Source organism: Vidua chalybeata, chromosome 2, assembly GCF_026979565.1.
Source record: "Vidua chalybeata isolate OUT-0048 chromosome 2, bVidCha1 merged haplotype, whole genome shotgun sequence".
NCBI lineage: Eukaryota > Metazoa > Chordata > Aves > Passeriformes > Viduidae > Vidua > Vidua chalybeata.
In genome coordinates, this window is record NC_071531.1 from 75,627,407 (window position 1) to 75,643,473 (window position 16,067).

The following is a 16,067-nucleotide window of genomic DNA, read 5'->3' on the forward strand; positions in this document are numbered from 1 at the left end:
TAAAGATGCCTTCCAACCCAAACTGTTCTGTGATTTTGCAACTAGTGCCTAGAGGTGATTTTACACCAATACACAGCCTAATGCAAGTACTGAGCCAGGTGAGTGTGCCACAAGATTTGGGGAATTATCTACAATAGGGGCATTTAAAATGTTTTCAAATGGCTGCTCCTGAACTCAACATAAAGCAAAATCATATCTGAAGAAGGGGTCTCAATCAGATATTTAAACTGGCTTGACTGAGACAAAAGCACAACCAGCACATGGAATTAATTCTGCACTGTTGGTAACTATGCAGGTTGTGTTGGCACTTACATGCGGAGTTAGATACTGGAAATGCCTTATACTGAAAGATAATTCTGCTGGGTTTTGTCACAATTTACTGTCATTTCTACAATCAGCTCTTAGTACTTCCACAACAACTCAAATTTTACCTAAATTTTTTTTTTTTTTTTTGTTCTACACTGCTTGTTGCAAAGAAGAATAGAATAGTAATTCCTTCTCTCTGATACTCAAAAACCAAGACAAGCCTTGGCTAATTCCACATATCCAATTAACTTCAACACATTTGCAGAAACACCTACTAACACACTGGAATACTTAAATTTTGTTTCTGATTGTAAAAACATTTTCCTGCATTTTAACAAAATAATAAGACCAGGCAGTAAAACTGGGGTAAAATTACTCAGGATAACAAGCTTCTAGTTTTTCATGACCTGAAAGAAGACCAGATTCTTAACAAAATCAAATACTCCAGGTTGACAGATACTTAGCAAAACCAATGCACAAACCAACAAGTCAGACAAGTTACTAAATACGTGGAATGACATGATAATAAGGAAGGAAAAAGGTTCTTGGCTTTGATTTTGGAGATCTTTTCCAACCTAAATAATTTTGTGATTTTAATAACAACAATATAGTGGAGGCAGATAAGGACAGCCTCACTTCAACAATGTTTTAGCATTTTAAATTGTTTTAACTTAAGCTCATGTCTTCTTGAAATATTGTGAAACATTTGAGGAAATAACCTATATTTTTCTGATTCTAACTCAAAAGCAAGAATAAACACCACACCCAATACAGCCTTGATTTCAATCATGGCATTGCACAAGCAGATTTCTTTTCTTTTTCAAATTTTAATGTTGCTAAAACAGGAAAAGTTTGGCAGCGGTTCAATGCTCCACAAAAACATACAATAATGAGCATTTACAATATTATACAAAATGTACAGCAAAAAAGTTACTGAGAAAACATTTTTACACAGCTCTCTTCCTATAAATAAGTGTTTGAGATTCACTATGTATTGAAAAAACCTCCAAATATATTCAGAATTTCAAAGGATTCAGTATTTACTTGATTTACTTTTTTAAAGTCCTAATCTAACACAGTAACTTTTTGTGAGGCTGAAAATTCTAACACTGCCACAGCAAAACACTTAAACTTTGATAAAAGAAGGCAGAAAACCTTGTGTATCTGCTTCTTCACCCTTTTTGGTGTCTTCATCTTCTATGCTTGGACTTTCACGTGATGAATTCTCCTGCTGAGAATTGTTGTTTTTCAACAGAGCAGGATCAATTTGCGCTTTCAAGAGCTCAAGGGTCTCGGCAAGCTCATTGCGGTTTCTAGAAGAGAAAAATACACTGTCTGATAAGTCACTTACTTACCCCAAAGGGATTCATAAGGAGTAAACAAACATTATCTGCTTAAATTAATTACCCTGAACACCTTATAGAGTTATATAGTGAAAACACAAGCAAACTGAAATGCTTGTCCCAACAGTGACTGCACCTTTGCAACCAGAAACCTTTCAATTTATCCATACCAAAATAAAAATATTGTTTTTGGAAGGACCTTATCTACTTATCTATCTCAACTCAATTCCTGTTGGGTCTGGATCCAAGCTGCTACTATTATTCTGTTATTTATTACCCTCTCCTTAACCATCACTGATTATTCTTTGCTATTTCTTTTTTTTCCTCTCAGCAGTGAACAAACTACATCTCTCTGCTCATGCACCAAGAAGCAACCATATCATTTGACTGAAATTTGCAAAAGCAAACAGCAGAATAATTTAGGTACTTTTTTGCAAGTGCTTATCCTAAGCACATGCAACAAACAGCAAGTTGTCTAGAAAATGCCATCAAGTTATAACAGCAAAAGGACTGGAGAACATCTGTCTGAGAGTGAATCTCAGTGCACTGTAACTCTTTATTTAAACTGCACATCCAACTATTAAGAAAACTCCACCTTAATTGATAAAGAATTTGAGCCATGATAGAACAGTCATTGCTTTCTTAATGGACTACAACAATAAGGCTCTCACATCTGTTTTTCAAAGTCAATGTTCAGGAATTTGTTTTTCCCAGGTTTACAGAAAGAAAGGAAGCTGCAACAATCACAATATGTGGAGTCTCACGGGTTTTAAAACAATTTCAGATTTCTTAATGCATTACTGTGGTTCTCTGCTGTGAGTGTGGAGTGTTAGAACCTTCCCGGCAGAACTCTGGTTTCTTCTTCTTTCGGCAATGAATTTTGGAGTCTATAATGCATGGAAGAGATAGATGATGCATGGAACAGCTCTTAATCTGTTTGTTTGGTTACATTTACTTTATTCCCCCACAACAGCTGAATACATGTAACTCATAGTAATGCTTATCATTTTATGGCTTGTTGATAGTGGTTTAAGTACTTCTGCATGACTCCCTCAGTTACTGAAGTCATGGCAGTGTAAATAACCTGCAGATAGTTTGGGCTGGAAGGGACCTTCAAAGACCAGCCTGTTCCAACATCTACAAGACCAAGTTGCTCAAAGCCTTATCAAATCTGGCCATTAAGACTTCCTGCAATGGGGCAGCCACAGCTTCTCTGAGCAACCTGTGCTGCTGCCTCACCACTCTCACAGAACTTTGCTGTACTAACAAATCTAGATCTGCCCTCTGTCGGTTTGAAGCCATTCCCCCTCGTCCTGTCACTACACGCCTCTCTAACAAATCCCTCTCCCCTTTTCCTGAACTCCTTAGGTACTAGAAAAGGCTCTGAGTTCTTCCTGGATCCTTTTCTTCTCCTGGCTGGAAAATCCCAAATCTCTCAGCCTGTCTTCACAGGAGAGGTGCTCAAGCCCTCCAAGCATCCCCTTGGCCTCCTCTGGCTTCCTTCCAACAGGAGTAATTGCAATATAACTTCCCCAAGAACAAATCTGTCCACTTGCAGCTTTTCTAACAAAGCTGAAGTTAAAGAAGCAAGAGTGTTCTATTTTCTAAGGCATTTATCTGGACACTAAGGAATATGGAGCCATCATCCTCAAGACAGTCTTCTCTTGCTACCTTTTCTATATATTCATTGCAGCTTGAACTAGCAGGAAGCAAATTATGTGATGGCTGCTACCAACAAATCTGTGAGTTATTTCTGTACACAATTTTTCACTAGAACATAGATGTCAATGCAGAAAATCCCACTGTCATGAATCCTACTGTGTGAGAATTGAAGATTTATTCAAATACATTTCTGAGCCTGAGTCACAAACAGCTAAAAACCCCACAAAATTTAAAAAAAAAAAAAAAAAAATACCTAACAATGCACTTCCATGTGGATCCATCCTGGTCATCCTGTTCTTCTATGTACATCCTGACATTATGCTCCTGATCCAGCTGATACCAGTACATGAGGCCATCCTTGTCCCGACCAATGGGCTGCAGACGCATGGTGTCAGCATCCTCCTCGTTAATTATATTCTTAAACTTTAGATTGTCATCAAACTGACATTCACAGAGATACTGAAAAAGTAAAAAGACTGGTAAGATATCAAAAAATATAAACAGAAAGAAGAAAATCAGCTCATTTCATTTCAGTGTGATTTGGAACTTGTTTTTAGGCCTCTCTCTGTTGGATGTGTATCAGCTGTAGCTGTAAGTTTTTTCCAGACCATGTTGTTTTTAAATCAGAGACAAGGGTTTGGGTTGGTTTTGGGTTTTTTTAACCCGAGTAGCTTAGAAAGCTTATTCTCAATTTTTATTGCATAGTACAAATGATCTCATTCTACAATAGAACCCATACATAACTTGGAACCAACCCTGACAATTTTGTCAAGACCACAAAAGATTAAGTCCCATTTTGCCTTTGGAATTCAGCAATGTAACAAACACATTTCAAAGTGTGCATTGCACAGGCAAAGATCTTTTGACAAAGCAGTAAGCATGAGACTATTTTCATACAAATGTGTGAAAAATATGCAAACAACGTGTTACATGCAGTTTGGGTCCATCCCACTACAATGAATAATATTATGTCTGTTCCAAGATCAATTTTATATTTAATATATGCACTTATGGTTCAGTCAAGCTAAATTTGCAAGACCTTAAAGTGAGTGAGGAAGCAGTAATTTAGAACCTTAGCTGATGAATGTGTACCTTCAGAATCCCCAGTTTGCATTCAACACTCATTTCTAGGTATCCTTTTTTTTCCATCTCCCAAGCCCAAGTGCTGTTGAATTCTTGACATATCTGTTACAAACGAAATAAGCAGATTTCTAAGGTTAGGAGAAAAAAGCAACTTTAAACTTTTTTATTAGTAGTACCTTACTACAATAATTAATTATACATGATCTCTTTGAGATTGCAGTCAGAAAGTCTTACAGAAAAACAAAATGTAAAACTGAAGCATGTTAGCAAGCACTGTTGAATTTTTATGGAAGAGGAGATCATTGAGGCCCTGATCACCACCACATTCTCTAAGCATCCTAAATTAGATAGCATTATTCTGAAATGGGAAGGTATTATTGTCTTTGCTGTGCACATATCTCACATTTTTCTATTTCTGTCTATTTAGAATATAAATTCTCTCAAGCAGACATGACTCCCAATTATATCTCCTTGCAGCATTTAGCAGACAAGTTGCCAGGGTCTCCTGGGGCCCTCAAGTCCTTCAACTGTACTGCAAATAACAAATGCAACTGCTACTCGCTCCACACTGTGGAATTATTACTCTTTACAAAATATCTTGAGCTTCAAGCTGCTTGACAAATATTTTTAAATATTTTAAATATAGCCAATTTCAAATTATTTAAAGCAAGTAAATTCAACCACACCAATATGGGGAAAAGAAATACTATCACCAGAAAAAGCAGCAGTAGAGGAGAAATAAGATTGAACCAGCATGAGCTCGAATAATAAAGGTGAAGAAGAAATTCCCTCTCCTCCTAAACAACTCAGGCGTGCTTAAGCCAACTCTCATGAAGAGACAAGCTGCTCATCAATTGAGGACACATGGTGGGATCTCCAGTATTTCCACTGGAATAGCCTGCAGTCAGTGAGGCTATTCCAGTGGAAATATCCATGAGGAGGCAAAAGCTGATCACAGCTATAGTGCCAGTTGGAATTATTTTGAAGTGCCACTGCTGAATCACAACTGTCAAATGAGTGCATGAGGTGCTGCTGCCCTTCAGACTGGAGGGCTGGACTCAATCAGAACAGTGCAGTCTCCCAATCAACAAATTATTATTAAATGTAAGATACAGTTACCAAGCTACTTAGAAACTTGCCAATCACATCTGAATGCAGCTTTCTCTGGAAACAGCAGCAAAAATAATCCTAAATTTCATCCATCAAAAATACAGATTAGCCGATTCATAATGTAAAATTCCACCTGGACTCCAACCAAGCAGAGGGGCTGCTACCCCTCCCTTGTCCCCACAGCCACACTACCAACCCTCCACTACCCTTGGTACTGACACCATTTCTCAGGTGGCACAATGGTAAGCCTGCAGTTAGGTCAGCTCAGACACACCATAAAGCATACTTTGACTTTAAGCTGTGACCTACAGAAAACAGTGAAGAGCACTCTGGTCACAAGGGATCCTGCTGAAGAGCAGTTTTTCTTGCTTTGAGGTTAAGTAATATTACACAGGAACTTCTCTGATGCCAAGCCAAAGCTCACAGCAGGAGACAATCACTGCTCACTCACAAAATGAAGCTATTCTACCTTCTCTCTCCTTTTCAACTATGTAATATGAACACTGGGAAACTGAATATCAAAACCCTTACTCCGGGCATATGCCAGCTGCTGTTCATTACTTCGTCATTAAGTATGAGAGCAATAATGAGAAGCTTCATGTGCTACAAAGTATGTGACTGTCAAAGCAAAAGCTTTAAAGCATCAGAGCCGATGAAGCATCTGTTCAAACTGAAGTTACTACATTTCGACAATTAAAAACTAGATAATTGTGCTTTCTCCTGACAAGTGCTGTCACAACCCTGAACTACACATCTCATTGATCCAGGCTCTGCTGAAATCTTAATCTCTGCCTTCCCAGAGAGGATGCTTCACACTGATCACAAAGCTGCTGCTTGCAGGAACTCCTGGCTTCTGCATGCCAAGAATGGTCAGCACCTTCCCACCCTGCAAGAAATGCTGAAACAGCTCTCTCAAATAATTCCAAAGAAGCTATGATGGCATCCAACACTATTACCATGCCAAATGTTCACTTTAAACAAGGAAAACAGGAACATGAAAGAGGAGTCTCCTTGACAGAGGAGTTTCCTTGAGTGGGACTACAAACACCTGAATTCTAATCAGAAATATGTTCAGAATGTGCTGATTTTGGGTTGAAGGTTTCAGAGGGACCAGTGCAGAGAAATCTTCTCTGTATAAAAATGTAAGTTATGTTGGACAATAGCTAAGTAAAACACTTTGTCAGGAGACAGTGCAATGTGACCTCACTACAGGTTTCTCAAAATCAGCTAAGCTGGACACTTCCTCTTGGTTATTGGAATGCTTAGGACCAGGCATTTCTTTACCTTAGTCATACATGACCACAAGACATTCCTGGTGCAGAGGAGAAAAGTCAGACTTGCAGAGACCTGCAGCCATTTTATTCCATAAAAGACTAGTGCACATGCTGGTGGATCCAACTTGGGTGGTTCACCACCAGAAGAGGGAAGGGAAAGAACTCTCAACTACCATGATCGCTTCCTATCCCGAAATATATCCATCTGTCAAAATATCAGCCACAGCTCAGATATAAAAACACAGCTCAGATATAAAAAAATAATATTTTTATTATATTCTTTATATGCACAACAGTCAAGTGAAGCACATTTTATAATTAGTTGGTATATAAACAAAATGTAATAATACATACATGCATAAATATTAAGAGCATGTAAGTCTGGATGCCCTCCACTAAAGTTTCTGCCTAAAATAAGAACATCTAGAATATATCAAGCCCTATTTTATCAAAGCAACACATCAGTAGTTTCTAACAAAGGAAAAACAGGTCAACTTTGCCTCTTAGAGTGTCATCAATAACATGTGGAACAATACTGCAGGCATCAAGGAAAAATATTCTCATTGGTTCCACACCTTTTCAGTTTTTCCTGGCTTTTGAGGCATTTCCCAATAGTTTTCCTTGCTTTTCTAAATTAATCATACTTCTTTGAATTGGGGACAGTATTAGCATACCTTTCTAATTAGTTATATTCAAATTCCTTTGTTCTTCAAGGTTCCTTTGAACCACTGTCCAAAATAAGCTTCAAGTTAGCTCTAGAGACTGTTAAATGAAGTAGAATTTATTAACACTTACTTGGTCTTAACAGGGGTGTGAGGGAGGGTTTCCTTACTGCTTCCCTGAAGAAGAATTTCCAAACCGCTTTAAAGAAGATTTTCCAAACTACTCCCTCACACTTATTTTATCACCCTGCTTTCTGCTTATCGCACAACTGGTAAGTGGCTTCAGTGGGGTACTTAAGTTCACGAGTCAGAGTTGGGTTTTCTCAGTTTGCTGCAATGGTTTTTGGGTTTATTAAGGAATTTAACATAATTCAGTAACCACAGTAGTTGGTAATACACAAAGTAAACACAAATTACATAAATTATTACATTACTATTTTTTAAAATATTATCATCAATGCTTTACAGTTGGTTAACAGGTCAGAATTAACAAAGGCCCTTTAGCAGGTTATTTCTCAATACATTCCCAGCCCTAAAAATATCATCGCCTTAAAGGGTACACAAACCTCAAGATAAATTCATACCTCTGAAGAGCTTATAGACAGCATTTAAGGGGGAGACCTGCAGCTGGATTTGCCAAGTGCCATTATTTGTATGGTTGCTATTACCCTGATGCTGTATTTCTAAGCAAGATGTGATCACAGCTTTACAGACAGTAACAAGATTACAATTTTGTGGATTAAAAGGCACATGGAACATATCCAGAGGAGAAATGGTAACCTATAAATTTTGACTATCCATAGATTTTTATTTTTTGAAGCAGTGTAAATTATTTAAACTGGAAACTATTTGTATGTAAAGTATCAACAAAGACACAGCTGCAATTAAAATATCAAGACAGAATTACGTAAAACAATGGGATGCTCTATTTTTACTGATGCATAATTACATTTTTATCTTAGCTATGCCATTCTGAACATGCAGATATAAATCACTGCAAGACTATCTTTTACTATTAACACATGCTACAAGACCTCTGTATGGTTCCTGCATGAATATCAGCCAAATCACAGTAACTAAATCATATTCAGGCAAGTGATAGACAATGAACTGCTACTGTATAAATCTCTGTTTAATTTAACCCATTTGCAGACTACTAAATCTTCTTTATTTAGGGTCTTAATATTCAAGAAAATATTTTCCTGCCAGTTATGAGGGTGGAGACTCTCACATGCAGAAGATGGTGCCTATTTTCAGAGACCTTTTTCCCACAAGCCTAGGCAGACTGCAAGTTAAGCTGGGATCCGATGTATGCGTGTTGATGCTGGCACAACCCAAGGCTCCTGTAGCTCATACTAGGGCTTGCTCACACAAGCAAGTTCATCACAACCATATTCCAGCATTGCAGAATAATACAACATGTATACTGTACCTTGATCAAGTATTTTTCCCATCTGTCTGCTGTGACAGACTTCCCAATCTTTCTCATCAGTTTCAAGTGAAGCTCCACCAATTCTTTTGGGACTGTAGTATTGAGAGAGAGGAAAAAAATAAAAAAAGAAGTTGTTAAGTCTGGTGTAAATATTCTTCAATGCTAAACACTGATAACACTGAAACACTGTGACAAATTAAGACTTTTTTTAATAAAACAGAAACTTCAAGCCTGCTGAAGAGCTGTCCTGCAGCTGAGAGATGGAAGAAGGTTAATTTAATCACAAGTCTTTTTGTTCATATTTACATTTAGGATAATCATCACCCTTCAATTCAAGTATATAGAGCTCAGTGATAAACCTGTGGAAATTCTGGCAGTGTTAAAACCACAACTGTACAGGAACTATTTCAGTCAAACACCTACAAAAATAATACTGCAAGCAGCACACCTGCAGCTGCCTCCAGAAACCCCAAAGCCATATTCTGCACCATGCCTGGAATATCATTGGATCCAAATTATTTTTCGCCAGGTGCATGGTATGGAAGAAATGTTCCTGAAACTCTGTTCTCATAGATGCAGCTTTGCTATACACTTACTCTCTCTTGTACTGGAGGGACAGAAAGGTATTCCAGATATGGGGCTTCAGGAATGGTTGCCAGAAGTGCTGCCAATTACAGCTGCACCAGTGCTGTCACAAAATCAAAGTTTTCCAAGAAAATGTATGTATCTCTTAGTGTACATGCCTCAGAAAAAACTTCAACAGCTTGTCTCAGCTCACATCTGTGATTTATAAATCAATTTGGCACCACCAAGTGGCAAATTTGCAGAACATTGATTTTATAAGTTAATTAGTAACATAGCCTCTAAGAAATATGTAATTGATAATTATTAATGAAATTCTACATGCCCAATGACATCAGCTCTCTCATCTGTAATTTGCTGAGAAAAACTTCAAAAATAAGCTTTTCAAATATTTTTATTTCTCTCCTCTTTGCATACAATTTCATGTTCTAAAAGCATTTTCAGTACTTCATGCACACACATGTTGAAAGCTTTAAAACCAGTAACTTTTATTCTCGTCGTTTATGATTATGATTTTTCTTCTGGTCCAGTAGCATTATTTGACACAGGATAAACAGCTGGGACATCAAAAGTGTTTGTTTTAAACTAGATACCACTGAGATGTTCGTTCTTTTACTCATTTATACATTTCCTGTGTGAATCTTTTCAACATCTAACTTGAATTCACCCAACCTTTCTTTGTCTTTCAATCAAATGCCTCGACTTTCACATGAACATACCGAGTTGCTAAAAAAATCAGTTTGATGAAAATGCTTGTGTTGTTTCAGAAATAAAGAAATTTCATATACAAACTCCTTGAATAAATAAATATAAAAAGTACCAGCCTGGTACCCTCAAAGAGACCTCTTTTCAATATAGCTAATTCATAAGCAACAAGTCCTGGCTTGTTCTCTTTAATTCCATTTGCATATAATATTTCCATTACATATTGAAGACACCTTGCTTTTCCTGAAAACTGATGTTTGTCATGATTTTGAACTAACACCTATTTTTAAAGGAGCAAGATCAAAGGTCTTAACCCCAATAAGTGCCAAGCAGCTGGCACTAACAAAATTAAGCACAAAACACTTTATACACATGAGCAATTCTATCTATGTTAAGTCATACAATTAAACCTCTGGTTGTATTTGTGTGACATGGAACTCAGCCAGGGTATTCAAAATCTTGCTGAATCAAAGCTTTTGCTCAGCATCCTTTTTTCTTTGTTTTTAATCAGACCTTTTTGTGGGCACATACTGATAGGAATCCTAGATTAAAGAAGCACAGGTGATTTGTTTCAAATAATCAAATTCCCAGTCACCACAAAATTCTCTGCTAGAGATTTACTGTGAGAAAAAAAATGGAGAACATGAATTTTTTTTTAAATTGGAATAATATGCACACTCTTGGATCAGCACTTCCTGTGAGTTGTGTTAGTATCTACAGAAACATCACTTTTCTCAGTTTTAGCATTTCAGCTCTTGTACTTCTAGAATCTTCATGATGTATCGATGTGATTACTTTTACAAACTTCACTAAACACTTCATATCCATTCTCTGTTTACTACCCTTTCAAGATGCTTTTCATGTATTACACAATATTACCAAATGGATTTCTAGGCTGGCTTTTCGCCTCTTCCCTTTGCTGAGAGGAATTCCACAGTACCCGCCTGGTGTAATGAAGGAGACAGGAGGCTTGGAGAAGAAAACTGATGTCTAGTTTGCTCTCTAGGGAGTGTGTGAAGTCCAGCCTGACCAGCCATGTGCCCCAATAACCACAGGAGCAGACGCCTACAAGGACTGAGAAACAAAGTCTGTATTAATTCCTAAGTAACTGTACATAATACAGGATGTACACCTGACTTGTCCAAAAACACCAGCTAAGGGAGATGGCCTAGGAAGGCTAAAGAGTGGTGGCAAATCTCTCCTAGAGAACTTAGCTTTAAGGGAATAAAATTGCACTAGTAAATACAACAACTAAAACTTAAATCCTCTCAGAAATGCACTGAACCTGCAACTATAAATTAACTTACTTTTGTTCAGACTATAGAGAGAATTCCTGACAAGAGTTCATTGAATTGAGACATCAGTAAGGATCATTTTTACAACACTGTTCTATCCCATATGTAAGGGAAAGAACACCAAAGAGAATGAGCATAATATAATTATTTTCAGTTGTTGCTGGCTGGTTTCAGCTAACAACAGTAGACTACTATCTCCTTTGCAAAATTTCATCTCCATCCATGTGGGACCGGCATCACTCATTTCAGGAACTTGTATAAGAATGTTCTGTATTTGTAAAAATTTCACATAAGGGAAGGAACAATACACAGTATCCTTCTTGTATAATTGCCATTGTGTGTGAGGTTCTGGTCACAAAAAGCATGATGGAACATTATAAAAAATCCTCTCTAAATATGAATTAAATTCTCAAACTTTAATGAAACTTTGATTTCTCTGGAAAGTAATATAGGAGTTCTCTAAAACCTTCTCAGAATATGCTTAAGCAGTGGAGAAAACACCAGGACTGTGCACAGAGCTAATAGCAGTTCTTCTTTTACAAAAGCGCTGTACAAATATTTCAAAGAATTTGCTATAATTAAAGCATGGTGCATTCTGCTAGATATTCAAAAATACATACTTTTCATAAGAAGTCATAAGCCAGGAAGAATGAGTCACTATATACAACTATAAGGCTTCTGATGGAGTTCAGCCCATTTGTTAAGCCTTACACTTTCTTGGAGGGCAGGCTGTCATCTGGGCCTCACACAGTATCCTTTGAACACTATTCTGTCTACTCCAGCATTTCAGGGAGCATCCTATACATCAGTCACATGTCTAATACATTCAGAAACATCAGAATAATTGAAATGGAAGAGAAAACATACAAACGTGAAACCCCCGTGATCTGGCTAGAAAAGCTGTAACTTTCAAATACCTACACAACCACAGATTAAGGACAACATCTCATGTAACCATAACCCCATTTCACCCCTATTTATTTTCCCTGCCAAAATGAAAAGGCTTACAATTAACCTAAAAAAACTTGAAACAGTGGATGAAAACAGAAAACATGACAAAGTCCTGAGTCCAGAGGGAGGATGGGGGAATCTGTTATTTTGAAAATTATTATAAACAAGAAAACCTCGGTATCAAAGCAGACCTGGAGTGCTGGACACAAGAGAGGAGGATTGGAACCATGACGTACACAGAGCACCTGGTACTGATGTGGATTACAAAGCCTGTGCCTACTGTCCTCTTTCTGGGACCCAGGAAGACAACACTGAACTCTTAGTGCTGGGGGGACCTGGGGTGAAGGGAATAAAGAATAAAACTCAGGGATGCAAAGGCCGCTGGCAGTTTTCATGCTTCATGAACACAAACAGGTCTTCCCAGTTACACTAGTAAACCATTTTCCATGCTAACTTGTTTTGGCAAGCAGGGGAAATAAAATTACTCATAAGACATACATGGCAAATATTTCCATTAACCATGTGTTCCTTTTCATCCCTCTGCCTTGACCAAAATTACCTCTGCACACTATGACTGCACTGTCAAATAACACCACACTGAGCAAGAGGACAGCTGAGATTGATGAGATCATTAATGATCTCCCACCTCCTTTCTGCTAAGGGAAGGTAGCTCACAGCAACCTGCACACAGCTGATGTGGATTAGCTACTGGCACCCTGCATGAGTTTAGTGGCAAATAGGAGACGGCTTCCACCCTGTTCAAATCGCTCTGCTGTGAGTGCCGGAGGAAGCTGTCCTGGAGGCACACACAAAGGCAAGAGCATCTCCTCAGACATCAGTAAAGAGTCAGTATGTGGCCACTGTGGAACAGGCTGCACAGAGAAGCAGTGGGTGCCCCACCCCTGCAAGTGTTCAAGGCCAGGCTGGATGGGGCTTGGAGGGGCACAGTCTAGTGGAAGGCATCCTGGCCCACAGCAGGGTGGTTGGAACGATCTTTAGGGTCCCTTCCACCCAAACCATTCTATAATAATTTACCACTTAGCCCATCACACTAACCATGTAGTTAATTCCCTTTACAAACAGGTCCTTAGGCATAAATTTGCTTAAAACCAGTCAGCTGCATCCCTTAAAAAAGGCAGAAGAGTCCCCAATAGACATGTGACCACATTTCCAGCATCTTTAATATTCTCCTTCATTTCTGTGTGAAGTCTGAAGTCCCAGGAGAACTCTGAGGCAACAAACATCTTGTCTTCTAGATTAATTTCAACCAAGGAGAAGTCCCTCATCTGTTTCATTAAACAACTAGCAAACACTGAGTAAAAGAAAGGGAATAGTATCTCCCCTTTGGCACCAGCACTGGTTTATGATAACATAAATATTCTTCTTGAAGAACTATCTAACTTGTTTCTCATCTCAACTCAGTATAAGGAAAATGTGAGACCCTTTTAGTTATTCACAGAAGTTTATAGATCAGAGAAGAATGGCAGCCTTGGTATGAACTTGGCACGATAAATAAATAGAAAGACAAAACTCAGAATTCAGTAAACCTCTGATAAAAAATTGTGGCACTAAGGAGCCTCATCTTCACTCAGTAAGCTTGGGATAAAAATAATAAATTGGAATCAAGTGACCTCATGAGAAAAAGAGCAATTGTTCCTTCACTTGATGAGCATTATTCTACCAAACTGTGCCTAAAAAAAAAAAAAAGCCAAAAAAAAAAAAAAGCCAAAACAAACAAACAAAAAAAAAACCAAAAAAAAACCAAACAAACAAAAAAAAACCAACAAAAAACACCACGCAAAGGAAAGGGGAAAAATAAAACTGCTCTGCCTCCTAAATGAATGAAATGAAAAGAGCAATTAAACATGCTGTAATTAAACCACAGATCAAAACAGAATGAACAAGTCACCAAGTAGCAGTTTTATATCCTGTTCCTAGAAAGATTGTTGGCAGGCATTACAAACAAGCCAACCACACTCACATTTAAATGACATTGTTATCCTAGGAAAGTACTTTGAAATCTGGATGCTCACCAGCTAGATCATTTTCTCACAAATATCTGAGAACATTTATCTCTCCTATCTGTACAAATACATATTAGAATACTCTCCTCTTACCTGGACTATTCAGAGCACAGGTCATTCTAACATTAGCCAGCAAAGGTAAGATTTTTATCCTGCTGGTAAACCCCCTCCTACACATTCCCATGCAAGGAGCCCAGCACATCACCTCTTTCACTGCCACTTGCAAATGAATCATGACCAACATGGAAAGTGCTTTGAACTGGGACCAAAATGCCTTTCCTACCCCCAGTTCTTTTAGTAAGTTGCATCATCAGCATAACAGACCTTGCTAGCAGAGTTGCATCCTGACCTCATTGCATCAGTCCAAGCCAGGACTGCCAAGTCCCAGCAGTAAACCATGTCCCCAAGTGCCTCATCTACATATCTTAAATATGTCCATGAACGGTGACTCCACCACTTCCCTGGGCAGCCTGTTCCAGTGCTTGACAACCCTTTCCATGAAGAAATTTTCCTAATATCCAAACTAAACCTCATCAGCACAACTTGAGACCATTTATTCTTGCCCTATTGTTTTTTACTTGGGAGAAGAGACCAACCTTCAACCGGCTACCACCTCTTTTCAGGCAGTTGTAGAGTGATAAGGTCCCTCAAGCCTCTTTTTCTCCAGAATAAAAAATCCCAGTTCTCTCAGCTGCTCCTCACCAGACTTGTGCTCCAGACCCTTCACCAGCTCTGTTGCCCTTTTCAGGACACACTCCAGCACCTCAATGTCTTTTGTGTACTGAGGGGCCCAAAACGGAACACAGAATTTGAGGTATGGCCTCATCAGCGCCCAGTACAGGGGGACAGTCATTGCCCGGGTCCCACCGGCCACACTACTGCTGATACAGGCCAGGATGACACTGGCCTTCTTGGCCACCTGGGCACACAGCTGGCTCACGTTCAGTGGCTGTCAACCAATACCCCCAGGTCCTTTCCTGAGCAGCAGATTCCCAAACCTGCTTTCCTAAACCCATAACACCACCTTGAGTATCCTTTCCTCCCATTATCTTTTATTCTACAATCTTTCCTAGTCTACAGTTCAATCTGATTATGCTTTTCTTTCTAATGCTCACACTACCATCAGTTACCTTCTCACTGTATATGAAACTGAGATTTTAAAAAATCACTTTCATTGTCATAGGTGTAACTCCTGAAGCTAGAATTAAAGGCCATACCAAAGTAAACAAAATCACTGGAGAGCTGTTCTTCAGCAGATAGAAGATGGTTTAATCTTTCCCAAGTCCCCTATTTCATTCTCTGGGTATTAAGTGCCTAGGAATGTTGGGGAATTTTTGAGCTAATATAAGGAACAGCAGAAAAATTAACAAAAGCAGCACTGATGTTACAATAAAGCATAAAATTTAGCAAGAAAAGCATGCTGTACTGTGCAATGAAAAAGAATAGGAGGTAGAAGAAAAAAAGAAAATTACTTCGAAAACAATGCAGGAAAAAATAGCACAGAATCTATTTTAGAAACTGAAAATAGTCCAAGAAAGACAGCAAATGAAAGCCCAGTTTACTGACTCAAAAAATGTATTGAATAAAAAATGGGCTGCAGTCCACAAACTTAGGACATATGAAGAGCAAGTAAGACAA

The 16,067-nt window shown here is 38.3% G+C and overlaps 1 protein-coding gene across 1 annotated transcript in view; it reads right to left on the minus strand.

Moving 5' to 3' along the window:
• Positions 1 to 16,067, minus strand: part of RSF1 (remodeling and spacing factor 1) — a 61,379-nt gene that overhangs the window by 26,072 nt on the left and 19,240 nt on the right. Inside the window, exons 2-5 of the mRNA XM_053935279.1 lie at positions 8,873 to 8,964; positions 4,404 to 4,496; positions 3,565 to 3,770; positions 1,462 to 1,619 (exon numbers count right to left, since the gene is read on the minus strand). Coding sequence (XP_053791254.1) covers positions 1,462 to 1,619; positions 3,565 to 3,770; positions 4,404 to 4,496; positions 8,873 to 8,964 — 549 coding nt within the window. The remainder of the gene's footprint in view (positions 1 to 1,461; positions 1,620 to 3,564; positions 3,771 to 4,403; positions 4,497 to 8,872; positions 8,965 to 16,067) is intronic.